The sequence below is a fragment of the Pieris brassicae genome, chromosome 10 (assembly GCF_905147105.1).
Source record: "Pieris brassicae chromosome 10, ilPieBrab1.1, whole genome shotgun sequence".
NCBI lineage: Eukaryota > Metazoa > Arthropoda > Insecta > Lepidoptera > Pieridae > Pieris > Pieris brassicae.
Window position 1 is genome coordinate 15,537,315 of NC_059674.1, and position 19,900 is coordinate 15,557,214.

At 33.4% G+C, this 19,900-nt stretch overlaps 1 protein-coding gene across 1 annotated transcript; it reads left to right on the plus strand.

Moving 5' to 3' along the window:
- The first annotated feature begins 64 nt into the window (after positions 1-64).
- LOC123715138 (serine/threonine-protein kinase/endoribonuclease IRE1) lies at positions 65-19,687 on the plus strand. The gene is made up of 14 exons (XM_045669995.1): positions 65-416; positions 493-610; positions 3,272-3,523; positions 4,177-4,371; positions 7,442-7,682; positions 8,493-9,036; positions 11,649-11,830; positions 12,529-12,678; positions 13,355-13,494; positions 14,531-14,721; positions 15,457-15,590; positions 15,791-15,938; positions 16,214-16,399; positions 17,319-19,687. Exons 1-14 carry the CDS (start codon positions 342-344, stop codon positions 17,760-17,762), a joined length of 3,000 nt encoding a protein of 999 aa, XP_045525951.1. The 5' UTR covers positions 65-341; the 3' UTR covers positions 17,763-19,687.
- Positions 19,688-19,900: the final 213 nt, after the last annotated feature.

Sequence of the window (19,900 nt, forward strand, 5' to 3'; positions counted from 1 at the left end):
TTAAATAAATATGTAATTAAGTCAAAGAGTAAGAGCATAATAAGTTTACAATTAATTCAAGGTTCCATAAAATAAATGAAAATATCAAAAGGTGTTGTCAATGTCTATTGTCTAATTTAATCTCGTAAGGTAAATTGTAATCCGTAGGTTGTAAGCAAGTCGCAGTTGTCGGCTGTCGCACGCCATCACCGATCACCTTCAATATTTTGGTCGAAACGTTTTCGCGATTATTCTTTTAACATTAAAATTGCTGCGTTTGATGAATTCGAATGGCCTTTGTTTACATTCGGTATAAATAACGTATGATAGTAATGAAGAAATGAGAAAAATTGTATGCAAGTATGAAGTTATTACTGATATTATTGTTTTTATGTGGTTGTTATGGACAAGATGGTATTGTAAGCAGTGATAATAAGGTGAGATACATAGTAGTGTAAATAATAATAATATTGTGTAAAGTGCAAGGTGATTAACAATCATATTATTTCTTAGGAAAGTACTGAGTTATCAAGGACTTTGGATGACCGGCCCCTGTTGTTTGCTACACTTGGGGGTGGAATGGTAGCAGTGGAGCCAGTCTCCGGGAATGTTATATGGAAACTGAAAGATGGTATGTCTATTTTAGTAATCAGCTTGCTGCAGCAATGCTTTACGAGTTAAATTGATATTTATAATATTACATTAATATTTAAAGTCTAATTTTTGTTGACTTTTACCAAATATTTAATAAAACATTAAAAAGTATCAATAATTAGCTCAGTTTTAGTCTAAAAAAATTCCAATCAGTTAGAATATATCATATTTTGAAAATTTAGGTTATATGTAATTTACTATAAATTAAAAATAATTTTGTTAATCATTATATGTCTTTCATGAATGAGTCCACTTCTAGAAAAGGAATTGATAAAAAAATTATTATGCCTAATCAGGTAGATACTATTTATATGATAATTGTTAATCTTATAAATTAAGGATTATTTATGGCCTAATTTTAGAAGGCACACACTTATGAAAGATAATTAGTATATAATATTATCTGAATTATTTAATACTACATGAAGTTCTCATATTGCTTATAAATGAATGAGCTATTTATGATTCATGAGTACAGATGATAAACAAAAAAAATGGACAATATTAAAATTTATAACTACGCATTTGGTGTACTACTCTCTAAACTAGCCTTGAATTGAGTAAAGCGTTAATTTAATTTTATTCCTATTGCTTTTTTTACATGTTTTCTTTTGTGTATGAATTTATCTTTACTCCGAGGTTGCCATTATTTAATAAAATTTAGAGAATGTTTGAGCTTGTAAACAATTAATAAATATATACCTCTTGCCACTTATTACACTGGGTGTAATTTATAATTAATAATAAATAGTCTATTTAATATATAAAATCATATATATTTTGTTTATCAGTTAAAGATTACATGTATTAATAATTTAATATAGAATCGCAAACATAACATACAATGTTGATCATAAGAACATTAAAAATATGCATATCTAAAAAAGTTGATTGCGACGCCTGTTATCAACGCATCGGCCATTTGGTTATAGGCGTATGGATTGCTTCGGTATAATTACTAGTTTGGAAATATCTCAATGCTTTGGAAACATGTGCTTTCAAAGATAAATAATAACCGACACGTTGCGTTTAATAAATGTTTAGTAAATTGGCCAAAGAAACGTGGCAGCAAACATCTTTGTTATAATCATCCAGTGGCGGTACAACCATCTATTGGCCTTAGATTGCATGTGTTTTTTTTTTCACGATTTACCGTATTTACCATAGATGTAAGTTAATTCGGTACTTAAAAAGCCAAATCCATTGGTCCATAGCACTAATTCGAACCTCAGGGCCAACTTTAAATATTTTTTTAATATCTAAAATAATTATTATTTAATTAATCAATAATTATGTAACTAGATATATGCCACGTAGGTTATTAGACTCAAGATAGGGCGTACCAATTCCTAAAAGGCCGGCAACGCAGTTACGAGCCTTCTGGCTGTGTGAGTGTCCATGAGCGGTGGTATCACTTAACATCAGGTGAATCTCGTGCCCCTTTTTCTAAATAAATGGACTTTACAATACAAATAATACATGTTTCGATAAAAGTTTCGATTGAATTCTTATTTCTATTAAGTGTCGGGTTTTTCTATGATTTGAAGACAGATTTCGATGCGCCCTGTTAACGTAGTTTGATTTATTATTTTGTCCTTTTTATTTTTATACGGTTTTAAAAACAAAAGAAGTATTACTAGAATTATGTAAAAGAGTTCGATAATTAATATCGCTAGATGGTATACTAATGGAAAAGGTCATGTAAAAAAAAATAAGTGAAATGTAACACGGCGTGAATGTCATGTAATTGATGGCTCGGAATAATTATTGTATACGTCAATATAGTTGTTTTAACTACAGTTATTTGTTACGATAAGGTCTGAATCTCATTATTTGATGATAAAAGTAACTTTATATGTGCACATTGTAGCAACAAAATTAAACATTGACACGAACATTATATTCAAAAAAATTAACGGTTTTGGATATGGTAAATATAACGAAATAGATAAATTATGTTGGAAGGGCACTTTGTGCATAGGCAAGCATACGTATATACGATCTAAAGCAGCTGATATGGTGAAATTCCTTACTTCACTTAGTACAACATATTTATTTATTAACACTTCCTTACCTTACATATACATATAAAAACAGGTTACATAAGTTATTCATTAGGCAACAGGCCGTCTTATCGCTAACAGCTATTTCTTCCAGGCAACCCTAAAAGAAGAAACCAACAAATGACCGTAAATTACAAGAAGTGCGTCAAAATTAACAAAGAAAATTACATGGGACGTTAGAAATACAAACTAAAACTTAACTAAAATCTAAAAAAAATATAATAATCACATATACAGTGTATACTTCTTGTGCTTAACACTCACTCGCTGTTTCTTATTTTTTTTAGGGTTGTCCAGAAGAAATTGTATTTTGAGATAAGGCCGCCCGTAGACCGTTTAATAATAATTTATGTAACATGTTTTTATATGTACATAATATGTAAGGTAACGAAGTGTAAATAAAAAATGTTATACTAACTGAAGTAAATAATTTCACTATATCATTAGTACGCAGAACAATATTATTGTTACCTTATCTAGATATAAAAGAAATCCGTCAAAAAACTCCATTATTAACGATGTTCTTTTATCGTTTTTTAGCGACACATTAAACTAGGTGACCTTATTTTTTACAGAACCTGTGGTGAAAGTGCCTAATCAACATGCTAATTTGATGCCCCAATTTCTGCCTGATCCTCGTCATGGTTCCTTATATATGTATGGGCCAACGGGGGACAAGCAGATGTTAAAAAAGTTGCCCTTCACCATACCAGAGCTGGTAGCCAATGCGCCGTGTCGTTCTACCGATGGGATTTTGTACACAGGCAAAAAGAGCGATACCTGGTTTATGCTTGATCCTTTGACTGGGTCCAGAGAGCATATTTCGGGTAAGAACGATATTTTTCATAGTAATTTTTAACTGAGGACGGTGGCGGTAATATACGTATATAATATATATGTAACCCTAGACTTGCAAACTATGAATACCTTAGGTCAAAATCGAATACATTTTTGACGTACAGGAGTTGGACTCGGCGCTAAGTTTCTGAACCCTATGGTATTTCCCGCATTTAAACTCATAATTGGTCATTTGTGCGTTAAGTCCTAGCTATCTTAGCCACCGTAGCTCCTTCCAGAAGCACAAAAGTCTCTTGGGCACTTCACAGGCTTCACGGAGCGACCTCACTATTCCGAGGATTTTTGTACGTTATTTAGCCACAGCCTCGCATGCCAGGACTACTGCGCTGAAACAGCCTCTACACAAGGGGCTGTCTGTCGCGCCTAGGACAAAGAGATGTTTATTGAGGAGACAATGGCCTGTAATTGTCCCTATCACTGTTTTGAGATTGGTCTGAATCACTATGATCACTATAGTTAATTAAAATTTAATTTTAACATATTCATATAACTGTCTAATTAGATTACTCCTTTTATATATTTTCAACCGATAAAAACAACTAGAAACAAAAGAACTTGTCAAAATATTAACGGATAAAACGTTCATAAAGTAATAAAATGAAAAATGACGTAAAAACCATAGGTTTCGAGAACACGAAAATATTCAAAAGCGATGAAGACAATACCTGCCAATTGGATAAGAAAAAAGGTGTTTACGTTGCTCGTACGGAGTATAACATACTGATGCATGATTCCAAGAATGAAAATCACAAGTGGAATGTCACATTTTTCGATTACACTTCGCATGATATGGCCAAAGAGATGCTCAACGATTATGGTAAGTATTTATTATATCAAACGCATTTTTCATGTGTCAAGTATGCTTTATAGCGCGATGCAATATCAGGAATGCTTATAAATTTTCTTTTGAGAATGGAAAACAAAATTAGTATAGTACGGCCAATTTGAAAGATCACATTTTGATAGATGAATTTGACAATTGACAACATTGTAACGAACTCTAGAATAGAATTTTTAGATTATTATGGTTAGAATTAAAAGTAAATCAAATTTACCGTCTATTGTCATTAAATAAAGATGTAATCGGAATTTAAAAAAAAAACAATTGTGCAGTTCCATCTTCAGAAATAATATCGAATTGTAGAAAATGAATTATATATTATGCCAATACTAGGTTACGTCAATGAATTTTGGCGAGGTGTATACCAATTAAGTTGGTCCTATAGTCACGTTTCGAAAAAAGCTACAAATCCCTCTAAGCTATAGTTAGGCACGTAATGTAAATATTGTGCTAATTATGGTGAATTTAATTCTTGATGTAAAAATATCTTATTGTTAGTAAACAAAGTCTTGTCGATCTAAAATTAATGTGAACAATTTCGTACGAATTTTCGATCAGGTTCTTTGTACCGGTCGAGTGCGTCCTGTAACAAAATATTACACAATACATGCATACATGACAAGTGTGCACAACAAAATACAATAAAAATAAACGACAATATACTGGATTAAGATGTACAAATATAAAATCAAATATGCAATTTAAAAATTTAATATATATCTTTGCAATCGATCCAATCACCTTAGCTAACAATAAATTAAAGGCCACCCGAGAGGCAATTAATATTGGTCAAAAACAGATTCGGCTAAAAGACCGCCTTCACGGGGAAGACGTGAAAGGCTCACGGTTCCTTCGTACTTCGCTCACTCCAGTGGGCTTCCGTCCTGCCCTTTAGGCGATTGACCACACTGCTACGGGCCGACCCGAGGTCCGAGTCCCGCAGGAGACAGACCGGGCTAAGCTGTAAAGGCCCTTATTAATTATAGAAAAATTAAATGTCCTCAAAGCGTTGTTTACTGCAGATAGAGATCTGTTTAGAAGAGTTTCGTGTAATAGCTGCCTGAAGGTTTTGCTGCTAATTTCGCTTATTTAAAATACTGTTAAATTATTATGGCATTATCTTATGCCTGCAAATTCGCAATAATTAAAACGCAATCTACATAGGATTGTGGCGTGGATGTGAAAAATAGCACTCGACATTGTTTTTAAAATTTAGTGTAATGTAAGGCATTTAACTAATTAGTATAGGAATTGTTATTGATAAGGAGTAGGTAGGTATTAAACGTTTACATATGTATTGTATTGTATCTACCTTAACAAGCGTATCGCATTATACTTCCATACTGAAGATAATCTCATGTGGTTAAAGTAAAATTGAATACATTTTAAGACCGTATATCCACTTTTTGGATTGGAGTTCATATTCATTATTTTGTTTTGTTGGAATGTATTGAATTTACGTACCGGCTTATCGCTAAGTGATATGGCGAGTTAATATGGGCTTATCACGCGGGATTCCACATGTTCTTAATAAATATGGACTACTGATATCAGGCTGGGTTTTCATGTTTTTGGTAACTGTGGAAACTCCAAAACTGATCAGTTTTTAGACAAACTTTCTTGTAGAATGTTAATAACATTAAAATATTATTTAATCACAAAACTCAACACCATTAGGCCAATGTTTTGATTACGTACCTAAATAAGCCACGGTGTCCTACTTAGTGTCCCTAGGCAAGGTAGAGGTGGACCAAAGTCCATCGCGTTCGGTCTTTTATCCAAGTCTTTCAGGCTCTCTTTGTTCTGCAACTGTACGACTGCAAGTTTGCCACTCAAGCGCGTGCTTGAGGATATATTTGGAAACTCTTCGGAGTGTAAAAGGAGCTGTAGTAGGCCCAACCTTGTAGTTCGTATGATTTAGGTTGACACCTCACCAATGACTTAATCCTGTAAGGGCGGGTATGTATGTTATTTATTTTTCTGAAGATAGATCTGCAAAATTTATTAATTTTAAAAAATTTAATTTCATATTTTAATAATGACAATAGAAGGTAAATTTATGATTTACTTTTACTGATTATAAACATAATGCACCAATTTTTGTTCCAGAATTCGTTACAATGTAGTCAATTGTCAAATTTATCTATTAAAATGTGATCTATCAAATTGGTACTATAGATAAAATATGGTTTTCCATTCTCAAAAGACAATTTATATGTAGTCTTAATATTACGTTCGCATTTTTCGTTAAATAATATCTGATACAGCGAAGCTCGGTTTTATACTAACTAGCTATGTGGATCAAACAGTTATCTTCGTTCTTCAATAAATATAATAAAGAGGAATCAAAAATAAGTATTCATGAGTAAATGGTTGCATATGACGGTAAACAGGAATTAGCAACCACAGGTATTTATCAATATCGATTACAACGTCAGCTGTACTCGGTCCCAAGTGTGCACGGCTATAATTTAACTGTTGTATTGATTTATTATTAGTCTAAATAACAACCTAATCTAGGTTAATACTATAAATAAAGTATTTTTGAACCAATTAGACTTCAAGTCAAGAAAACAGCGTACTGATCTTAAAGGGACGGCAACGCACTTGCGAGCACTTCAGGCAATGCGAGTGTCCGTGGGTGTGCTGGTATAGCTTAACATCAGATGAGCCGCCTGCCCGTTTGACCCTTGTTACACGAAATATATAAACGTTTTCTGACATCGTTCATGATACATATGGTGAACCCGTTCGTACATAATGTAGGAGTTCATATCTGCTTATATATTATAATATATAATCGGCTATTGGCTGTGTTTTAATGTTAATTACATTTTTCTTTTTATATATTTGGTCTTTTAACTTTCGATTAAAGGCGAAGGTCGTTTTGTGTACAATTATTACATATAAGGCATTACTATTATTGTTTAAAATTATTCCTTGGCTTGATTAATATATGACACCTCTATCTTCTTTTTTAACGATCCACTTGTCTTGACTATACTTATATTATAGATTTTTTAATATATCAAACGATTACTTCCAGGTATAATTCATTTTACATCCACATCAAATGGTCGTATAATGTCGTTCGCGCGTAAATCTGGCGATCTTGTGTGGTCTCACAATTTCGAGACGCCCGTGGTCGCTGCGTACTTGTTAGACAGAGATGGACTTATTTCTGTGCCTTTCAACTCGATTGGTGATGACACTCTGGATCATATAATGGAAGATGCGACAACTTTGAGAAATGGGCAGGGAATTAAGAATTCGAATATCGAATTGTAGTAAGTTGATTTATTCCCTTCTAAATGTAGAATTTACATTAGTTTAAAGGAGGTTTCATATAGTTTTATATAGGCTATAATTTTCAACTTATATGGTGGGTTTTAAGTTTTAACCTAGTGGTCACTGGTGGAATGGGTGCTGCCCCTAAATAAAATTGTTTCATTTCGTTTATTGGTATCAATCTATGTTATATAATACGGGCAGTATATCATATATTTTCTATGTAACCTTGTATGTAATTGTTTCCGTTGTATTCTATATTTTCTATCGCTTACCGTAACATGGTATATAAGTTTTTACATAGAACCAATTTAATTTCATGTAAATTATTTTTTTTATGTGAGCCTGTGAGGTATTAATTACTTGTCATGTAATCGTTATATTGTTTTTAATGTTCTTAAAATTAATTATAATTGTGTTTCGTTTACGGGACACACACACACATACATAATGGTTCTACACATTATAATAGATCGGTTTTTAATGAAAATAAATTTTCGAACGTCCAGTTATGTAAATAATGTAATAAAGTCGCGTCTATATATGTTATACGATTTAAAACTTAGTTGAAATTATTTATGGGATCGCTGATGAGGTCGTGGGTTCAAACCTCGGCACGCACGATGCACGTACGGTAAAGGAAAAAATTGTGAGTAAAGAAGCCTTAGATCCAAAAAAGTCGATCGTGTGTCAGGCAAAGAATGTAAAGAAAGAAAAACCTCTTGCCTAATAGCGCTAATATATCTCCTTAGAACATTTAATTTATGCAAACTCATGTGGAATTCTTATTAAGGTTTAATTCTTTCCAGCCCCACTCTCTACATAGGCGAACACAACCACGGCTTATACGCCCTTTCATCACTAGTAGACAAAAACACAGTAACAATATCAACCGGACACTCTCGACCCTTATTACTCGAAGGCCCGACGGCAATACAATCTACAGAACATGCGTATGAGCCCTACAAAAACGTGCACTACCAACTTAATGACATAAATCTACACGTAACCCCGCCCTACTTGTTACTAGGACACTATAAAGTGCCGGAGTTGACAACATCGTGGCTGCCACAGCTTCCAAATTCAAATTTGAAACAAGAATCCAATGGTATGAAGCTTATAAATGGCCAGGTTCAAAGGGAACAAGACGAAAATGAGACGAATTTAAAATCGAATTCGATATCTGTGTCGGTGCAAACGGAGGAATTGTTTACGGAGTTTAGCCTGAGACCGGATTTATGGTATAAGCAAGTGTATATTTGGGTGAATCAGCAGGAGAATAAGGCTTTGAAGGTGGCGTTGATTGTGCTTATGGGATTGGTGGTTACGATGTTTTGGTATTTGAGGCTGCAGGTACGTTCTTTTGTTTTTGGCATATAGATTAAGTGGCTCGTATAAATTAAAAAAATATATCTGGATTAAGGTGCTCTGTGGTCACAGATATTTTTTTAACTAGAAATCTAGGCCTCACGATTATATTTTTAATACTATATTCATGTATTGGTATCGGTGAGCAGATTTTTTCTGCTACGTTTAGCAGTTCGAGGCAATTTTTTCCTTTGGCTTTGGAATTTTACAGAAGCTGTTATAAATTTTCTCTTACTATTTATACCATTTATGTAATGTTTATCGTAAATGTACAATAACGGTAAGGTTTATATGTCAAACACGTAACATTTTTATGAACACGCTGACTAAAAACAAGCACATTTTTATCAGTATGGTATTTTAAAAAGCTGTAGGTCGTGTACGTTTGTTTAATGTTGATTACACAGTCTGTATATAATGTGGCTAATGTGTGTGTATGCTAATTAACTATTAAAACATTTTGATCATGTTCGATGTCCAGCTATCCACTTACGGGGCATACAATTTTCTGTCTATTTACTTTTTGGACATACTAGTTCTCTTAAAAAGTCCACTGGTGCAAAGCCGTGTTTCGTAAGCTCTGGATTGAGTTGCCTCGTGTGACGTCACACCTTTTTTACTACTAGCAAAGATTTTGTGTTCCTAGCCCGTGTTGAATACTAAATTATTTGAGCAAATAAAATACACTGAGGTAAATAAACTTTTATTAAATTATCGGCAATTGTCAACCTTGTTATTGACGCGGTGCCCTTGAACTTGTAGTTTATAATAAGATCTACAATCGAATCTATTTAGTTTCACATACCTATCGTATGATTTTTTATGACCTAATTCGACTTAGTCTAGCCCTCTGGAATTAAGAGTTTGCATGGGCGGCGGCCTGCCCGCTTGTCTGTTATATAATAAAATGAATACAACGTTGTTTTATGCCCAGTACGTAGTTGTTATGTCACATCGCCTTTATTATGAATTTATAACCCCATAGGTATTTGTGTTGCAAAGCTTCATTAATAATCCAATATCAGGCACAAAACGATCAATCCGTTTGACCAATCACAAACAAGCAAAACCCAGTATCGTACTGTCTTTCATTCCTATGACCGTAGTTCCACAAATGTATGTGTAAATTTTCTTATGGAGCCGAGTTCACATTTCAAGGATCATGTGACGGCATGTGGCGGCTTGTGGCGGAGCCATCGGGTTGTCTCTCTCTCTCTCTCTAAAATATGGCGAGAGGGCCGATGGCCATGCGTCATACTCGTGAACGGGTGCAACTTGTGGGGTGACTGGTCGGATTTGAATTCGTGTATGCGGTGATGTTAGTTATTTCGACTACGTATTTGCGTGTTGTTCCCACGATAATCTAAGTGCGTGCTACTCTTTCACCAAGCATCCTGCTGATAGAGGATCTTTGACAATCTGAGACAAATCTTTGTTTCTAATTTATTTTAGTGTTATTTGTTACTTAAGATGTCATGTGTAACATGGTTTAATGGTTGTAGCACCTTACAAACGTTGTGTAAAATAAAAAACTTGGCGATTAAAAAGAGTGGCGGAGAGTTTATTGACAGTTCTTCTCTTCCGTTCTACGCCCTTGATTTGAGAACTGCCAGCCAATGTAAAATTAGAAGCATTATATATTTTTTGACGTTCATAAGTGTACATTGTGTTACCTATGAATAAATGATTTTGACTTTGACAAATGCTGAATATTGGAGGTATTTCTTAGGATTGATAGAAGATTGGAAAAAGTGATATTATAAATAAATTCGCGTTTGTCTTGAAATGTTTTTACCGATAATTATCAGAATCTTATATCCTCGGCTTGTCTGTATCTGCGGTAACTTATGTATATCACTAAATTATCCGATATAGTTCTTTGAATATACGTAGTTAGTGTAATGGATTCAAGTGTCGCAAGCAAGGAAATCTCTGCTCTTTCAATTCTTTAGTGAAATAAATATTGTATCATATGTTTAATGTTTGATTTGAGAGCAGTGTTAGGCTAGTGCCTTCAGCTTGCGACTCTCATCTCTGAGGTCGTAGGTTCGAGCCTCGGCTGTGCGCAATTAGACTTTTTTCTATGTACACATTTAACATTCGCTCGAACGGTGCAGGGAAAAACACAAACACCCGCTTGGGTTTCCTTTAAGGCAGGCAAGCGCCTTAGACCAAAAAGTCGACGGCGCGTGATTACCTACTTGCCTATTAGATTTACAAATTATTTTGAAACAGATACATAAATCTAAGGCCCAGATCTTAAAAGGTTTTAGAGAAACTATTTTTTTCTTTTTTATTATTTTATTTGTAACAGTTAGCCTGGATTCAAATGATTTTGTTTGTACACATCCACAATTTTTTGTTTGTATGTGAAGATGTTTTATTAGTACAGATGCACAATTAAATAGTTTAGTTATAATCTGTAAATCTTCTTAATAAGTAAAATGAAATAAAATAATGTCGCTTGGGATCGCGTGGATCAAAATCTCAATTTTTTCAAAAGTTATTCGGCACTGATCAGAGCCATTGATAGTCGATCACCCCTAGGTTATTTGAAATGTTCTAGGCCATTTGAATTTACTAACAAATTTTTTTAGGCCCGAGAATTTCAACAGTTATCCCAAGGTGGATCACGTAGTTCTAACACATCTACGTCATCCCAAGGCGAAGTGACTGGTCAGTTGTTGGAGTTAGGTGATGGACTCGTACAAATCGGGAAAATTTGTTTCTATACGGATCAGGTTTTGGGTAAAGGTTGTGAAGGCACTTTTGTTTACAGGTAAGGGATTCAACAGAAATTAATTTATTGTACTAAATTTTATCTATGATATTTAATATTTATATGTAGTTTGTAAAAAAATAAACAATTTTTTATATAGGACAGTGTCTTAGTAGCTTCAGCGTGCGTATCTCATCCCTGACGTCTTAGGTTCGATCCCCCCCGATGCACCAGTAAGCTCTGTATATGTGCGCTTTTAACATTCGCTCGAAGGGTGAAGGAAATCAACGTGAGGAAACCGGCTTGCCTTAGAGCTAAACAAGTCGACGGTGTGTGTCAAGCACAGAAGTCTGATCACCTACTTGCCTATTAGATTGACAATTGACATTTGATATTTAATAAATTGACGACTTATTTTGATAATGAATTCATGCCATTGAAGCACGTTTCACTGTGATTTTATTAAAAGTTTATTGTTAGTTATTATTATTACACCGTTATTAATTATTACATACAATAATTGATTAGTTTACACTTCTTATTCTTCAGTATTAGTTGGGTTAGTGTTAGTTTTGTTAGTGTTCTAGTTTTTGTATGGCCCGTTTTAGGGTAAAAGCCTCCTTTTGATTTCTCTTTGCCTTGAGCAACATTCGTCCAGTTTTCTAGTGATGTCCTTAACATCTCCTTTTTTATTATTAGTATTATTATTTAGTTCTAATGCAAAAAAGTGTTTATAAATATTGTTTGTTAAATTGCAGAGGCACGTTCGACAAACGTGCTGTTGCGGTGAAAAGGCTTCTCCCGGAATGTTTTACGTTTGCCGATCGCGAGGTGGCACTTTTGAGAGAATCCGATGCGCACGCGCACGTTGTACGCTATTATTGTACGGAACGGGATAAACAATTCAGGTATTTTTTTTATATTCACGCAAATTGGTTAAGGTTCTTCATATTTGTATCAGCAGTGTTGGCCTAGTCACTTCAACGTGCGACTTTCAGCCCCAGTCGTTGGTTCGATCCCCGCCTGTGCACCAATGTACTGTAATTTCAATGTGCGCATGCAAGATTCGTTTGAACAGTGAAGGAAAACATCGTGAGGAAATCAGGGGGTGTGGGTCAGGCACAGAAGGCTGTTCAACTACTTGCCTATTAGATTGATAAATGGTCATTAAATATATACAGAAATCTGAGGTCCAGACCTAAAAAGGTTGTAGCGCTATTAGTTTTGTAGATATGGTCCGAAAACGAAAATTAAAATCGTACACAAACATTGGGCTTTATTCAAATAGTTTAACACACAAAATTGAACTGTTTAAAAGTTCTTTATTCTGGAGTAATCACGAGTTTTGAGACTCGACTGTGAAAAAGTGCGTTTGAACACGAATTCACTTTGTCTTTTTACGCAAATCAGTTTTAACCGTAAAGGAAAACATATTTTTTTTACAACAGATTTTTTTAGTTTTTCCGCACCCCACCGCTATGTGGAACCTAACCAGTACCACTATGTGGAATCGATAGAATCTTGAAACTAGATTTATTTTCTTCTAGAATACGGGCCTCAATGTTAGTCATTATTTTATTTCAGATATATAGCTTTGGAGCTGTGCTCGGCCACTTTACAGGACTACGTTGAGAATAAACTGAGTTTTGATTGTAAAATTGACGCTGTTGAAGTATTGAGGCAAGCAGCATTGGGCCTGTCTCATTTACATTCCATGGATATAGGTAATACATGAATTAAAAAAACGTGTTATTCTAGTAAAAAAATACAATAAACATCCAGTTGCTATGATATTTTGTAACCAATACTATACTTCCCTCTAGAAAAGAGCCTACCAATACTTATACTATATATATATATATATATATATTAGGTCTTTACATATGAAATTGGCGTTTTGTATGGGAGGAACAAAAAGTCGAACATTTTTAAATATAATATATTTAATTAATCAAAGTATGAACCATTGTTTTCTATGCACTTTTGCCATCTTATAGGTAGTTCATTGATCCCTTTACTAAAAAAAACAGTCGGACGGGAATCAATAAAATCTGTGAAGGCGATTTGGACTGCCCCATCAGAGTTAAATTTTTTCCCTCGTACTCGCAAATAATGCGATACTTTAAGTTTTCCATTTTGTAAAATGAGTGACGCAAACAGAAAAAAACAAATGAATGACGGTCATCGAAGCACAAATACATGAGTAAATAGCTGTACAAATTTGAATTTGGAATTCCTAACCAAAGAGGAGGTATTTGAGGTCAAAGTGGCCAGTACGACAAAACGCCAATTTCATATGTAAGAACCTAATATATATATAAACTATACCACTATGAAGTCTACTGACAGTGTGTGTCCACCACTAACAGTATATGAGGACCCTACTATATTGCTTGTTTAATAGAAATTCGGTTTAATATATATATATATATAAATAATATATTCTAAAAGCTAAATAAATGGCCGATGAGAGAGCAGTTTCAATTAAGATTTAATTGAAACTGCTTGTGAAAGACTAAGTATACCGATTGATTTATGGTGGACATATTAACAACAGAACTGCTCCAAGATTTTTGATCCCTCGTCAAAACTTTTGTTTCTCTTTTTATTTCTTTCCGATTCCGGTGCCTAATTAAAGGTTTACCATAGTTACGTCGGAATATTTTTGAAAATGACGCTCCGTATAACGTAATTAGTCTTGTCATCGTCTGACAGCTGTCAAATAGTGTCAAATTGATATTGACTAATTCGTGTTTACAGTTCACAGAGATATTAAACCACACAACGTATTACTCTCGATGCCGACTGGATCTGGCGAAGTTAGAGCCATGATATCCGATTTTGGTTTATCTAAAAAACTAAATATTGGTCGCGTGAGTTTCTCAAGGCGTTCTGGAGTAACAGGTACGGATGGATGGATCGCCCCGGAAATGATTAATGGCGAAAGAACGGTATGTTTAAAATACTTTAAAAACAAATATGGCGGTTATCAAAATGTAGCTTAATTAAAAAAAACTTGTTTTTATTTGCAAACACCAACAAATAATTTAATACGCGCTAGCTTATTAAATTTTATGCATTATATGCTAATTGACATGATTTAAAAAAAACATTTCAGACTATTTATTATTGATTATAGAACCTACACAAATTGTAAGTTTTAGTTCTGTTATGCTCCATAAATTCATAATTTTAATGAGCCTCTCCATACGTTTTACTGGACAAGATGGCGGCGATGACGTACCATGCTTGTAAACATGTAAACGAACGTCAAGATTATTCCTTTCTGCGATTATAATTATTATAATTTTACAATATATATATATTTTACGAAGATTTTAAATAAAAATGTGTTTATTCATTAGAAGTATCATTTGAAAGCCATTTTCATTTAAAAAAATCCTGTGTTAAGGGTATTTTTTTCCTGAAAATAGGAAAAGGAAAGGAACTTCCATAGGAAAGTTATATATACTTTAATAAGTAATAAATTCTTTTTTTTTAATTACTATTTTGACTTTGTTTTACTGTTTGTAACAAATTCTTACCCTAATGTATAAGTGTGTGTATGCATGTGCGTAAATGAGTGAGTGCAACATGTCTAATGTGTCTAGACTAGTAGTAGCTATAAGTTCTATGTCACATATTATCAACACGACTTTAAAATTAAAATATGTTTATGGTTTCAGACAACTTCGGTAGATATGTTTTCACTGGGTTGTGTGTTTTATTACGTGTTATCAAAGGGACAGCATCCATTTGGCGATGTCTTGAGAAGACAGGCGAACATACTGACTGGAGATTATAATTTAGATACTTTAGAGTAAGTTTATTGATTTTTATCAGTTATTTTTGGAATTTTTTAAAACTTGAATATTCGACTTAAAAATTGATAATTACCTTATTAAATTATTTATTCAAAAAATTATAACTTAGAATTATACATTTACAAAATCGGCACGAAGTAGTTAATTATGAACACAACTCAAAGTTGAGGCATAAACAATAAGTTTTTTTTTGCAGTAAACTATTACCTGAAGAAGAAGTAGTGTTAACAAAAATATTGATTCGAGCAATGATATCGGCTAAGGCAGCCGCGCGGCCTCCATGTGAAACTGTGCTTAAGTATCCCATATTTTGGGGCAAGCAGAGTATACTTAACTTTTTACAGGTAATATTCCGGTTCGAAGGACCATAAATAAAGACTGATATATATACAGACGTATCTTCAAATGTATTTGCATGAAATTCTCCAAAATGATTCATAAAAATCTGATAATTTTGTGAATAACTAAAAATGTTTTTTTACATCTAAAATCCTAATATTATTGTTATTTTATTAAACAAACTAAGATTAACAACACAGCAATCTGTGACTGTCTGTTGACATTTCTGTTAAACAGTGTTTAATAGTTAACGATTCATTGAACCATTGATATGTTTCAGGACGTAAGCGACCATGTAGAAAGCTGCAATTCAGGCGCAGATCACCCATTAGAGTTGGGCAGTCGAAGAGTGCTGAGAGGCGACTGGCGTGGACATGTATGCTCGATCGTTGCTAATGACCTGAGAGCGAGACGGACTTATCGGGGCGACCGTGTCGCACATCTACTTAGGGCTATACGGAATAAGGTACCAGCTCCTTACCCTTGACCGTATTCAACGACGACGACCAGTCACAAAGATTTGGGGTCTCTCTGCATCTTCTACCGCATTTACCATAAAGAGTGTACAGAGTTGTTCGGATTAACACCTGCAGCTGAGTTTCATTATCGGACGTCAAGGCAACATACCATCCGTATCACCTCGATGTCCATTCCACAACTGAGCGTTTTCTAAGGCAGTTTTTGCCACGCACCACCACTGTGGAACCAGCTGCCCTATGAAGTATTTCCGAACCGATTGGACTTAGGGTCGAGAGAAAAGCGTACCAATTCTTGAAAGGCCGGCAACGTACTTGCGAGCCTTCTGGCAATGTGAGTGTCCATGGGTGGCGGTATCACTTAACAGTAGGTGAGCCTTCTGCCCGTTTAAATATATGAACCTAAATATCATGAAAAAAAATTCCATTGCTTATATAAAATACAATAAATGTGTAAAGGATATTTACAAAAACCTGAACAAACAAATCTTAAACAATAATATAACTGAAAAAAAAAATCTTAACATCAAAAATTATAAAAGATGGTGGGTGTCAGGATATTTTGGATTATAACTACCAAACATTTACTCCTCCCTCAAAAGCACGATTGCCCTTTTTGGGCGTCCCGTAGGATCTTTTTCTCCCTAAAAAAAAATATGTGGTAAAAATAACCAATTGTTTTTCTATTGCGATATAGATGATCCAACTTATTTAAGGGCGACTCATTAAAAAAACAAAAAAAAAAAAATTCTCTCTTACAAAAGTTACAAAAATATCCTTTCATATAATTTCACAAGAAGACAATTTAAAAGTCAAACGCGTCTTATCAGCCTGTATCTTTACTGCAGCTTTTCTAGTTCAATAAAATTAATTCCTCAAATACAACCTAACTTCAACTTTCTTTCTCAGAAACACCACTACCGAGAGCTGGAACCCGACGTTCGGAACAGCCTTGGCAAGGTACCGGACGGTTTTGTAACTTACTGGTTGCAAAGGTTTCCACTTCTCCTACCTCACGTATTTCTTCAAATGCAGCAATACCGTCACGAAGACATAATGCTCGGCTACTTCACACAAACCTTCACATTCAACAGAGATGACGTCACAGAACTTATTGACGCGACGGAAGAATTCTCTGATCACGCCCAAAATGACCTATTTGTTAAAAGCAAAGTATACTACGAAGAGAACGACCCAGAGAGAAGATTCAAAAGAGAATCACCTAAAAGGAGAGTGGACTGGAGAAGTGAGGATAGAGCGAGACAGGACGATGTGAGATTAAGAGATAGGCATTATAGAAAGAAAGAGAAGAAACATGATATGCCCGTGTGGAGCTTGCCACCACAAAGTTAGTGTTAAATATTTTAAATATGCGCAATGTTGGTATTAGATTTTACAAAAAAAAACTAAATAATTGATTAACAAAGCTAATTATAAGTTTTCGATTATAAGGTACCAAATCATTACTAAGGTTTGCCCGGGTTAAGCCGTGGATTTTCTATACATTTTATTGTTTATAAAGTCTATGACAACTAGTATTGGAGTCCGGGCATTAGTCAGAACGTGATGAATAAAAATATGTAATTAGTACTTACGTAAAATGAAAAGTAATTAGTCAAGGGAAAATGTAATGCCGATTTTTACGGTACATTTAGTCTAAGATTAAATAACCTGTTTCGAATTCTAAAAAACTACTATAATTTAAAAATTTGTGAACAAAAATTTTAGGCACGTAATATTCTTATAGCATATAAAAGACAAAATATATATTTTGATTGAATGCGAAGTGGAAAAGTTATATTGAACTAAAACATTAGATTTTCACACAAAAGTAATAGTGTTCTTGTAACCATTTTGTTTCATTATTAATTTATGAACAAATAGAAGTGGTGTACGCCCATATCGTAGCGAAACTTAAACATATGTATGATATGTAAATTTTTAACGTACTTTGATAGTATAGATTTCTAATGAAATTGATAACTTTGGATAATGGGACCAATTACTGGTATCATAATTAAGACAATTATGAAACTTGACATAAGCCATTTGTTAAGAATTCTTAGTAAACATAGCAACGCTAGCAAAATTTAAATTTTTTTAATTAACATAAGTTTTACCAAAATCGCAATTTCGAATCAATTCACAATCGAATATATGCACTTTATTGCCTTAACGTTATACGCTCACATTTGCTGCACTCCCTTATTCATAAAATAGTTGTTCATCATAATATAGGTAAATTTGATACGAAGAAGCAACTATTACTTTAATTAAAAGTGAGATTACTCCTGGCAAATCTTCAGAAACTGAATTTTTATGGTCCTTCGAGCCGGATGAATATTTTAATCACATGTAAAAGTAAGCTTTACTAAATTAATAGTTTTTAATATACTGGTGTTAATTTTCAAAATTAATTTAGCTTGCTTTAAGATGTATTTATATAACATTATACCAGTGACATTTGACAGTGAACAGCTAGTCAATTTAATACTAATGCGCTCATATAACCATATTCTCGAAGGTAACGCTTTTTCGTGCAATTGACTATTTTTATTGTATGCATTTTAGGATTTTTAAAATATTTATTATTCCTATATATAAGATTATTATTAAATGAAATCGTAATATATTTTAGCTAAGTGAAGAGTACACAAATTATATTTTATTATGTTGAAAATGTTTGTTATATATGATGTTGTGTGAAGTGACTGAAAGTTTTTTAGGTAAAAAAGTTTCTCTAACAAGTTTTATATTAGGTTTAAGTGTAAAGAGGAGCATTATAGCAGTATGTAACATTTAAGGACATTTACATGCAAACAAATTGCTCAACAGACAAATGTATTTTCGTTAAATAGATTGCATCATTATTGTACGCATAAAAAAGAATTTCAATTCATAATTCTAAATCACGCGAAAGTAATATATGAAAAATTTGCCGCTTTCTTTAACATTGACATGAATGCGGAATGATTTAACAATCGCAATTGGTAAACACGAACGTGTTTTTAATTAACTAATGTGCTATTCAACTCGATTCAAGTATTATGGTAGTACTGTAAATCTAGAGTTCATAAAAAAGATAAATATTTTTGAAACTAAATCTATTTATTTATCACTTCTAAGTACATTTCTGTATGTGGTAGTCTTTAAATAGGTTTTCTTTATTTAAAAAAGCAAATTAAAAAAACGTAACACACCTATTGCCTAATGTCGTATTATATACATTTATAATAAGTTTTATATTGTATCATCACAAGAACTTACAGAAAGGTTTAATGTCAATAAAATATTATATTATTTAAAAATTATTTTATTTAATGCAGTTATAAAAAATATTGCAAGGCAAGAATTTTGTCAAGTAGTAAATTAAAAAGTACAATCAGTCTCAAAAATTTAAACTTGGTCCCGTATGGCACATTGCAGAAAATCAACTTTTGTGCAAATATATAAGTAACAAAACAAGATTCATAAATAAACTTTGGTGCTTA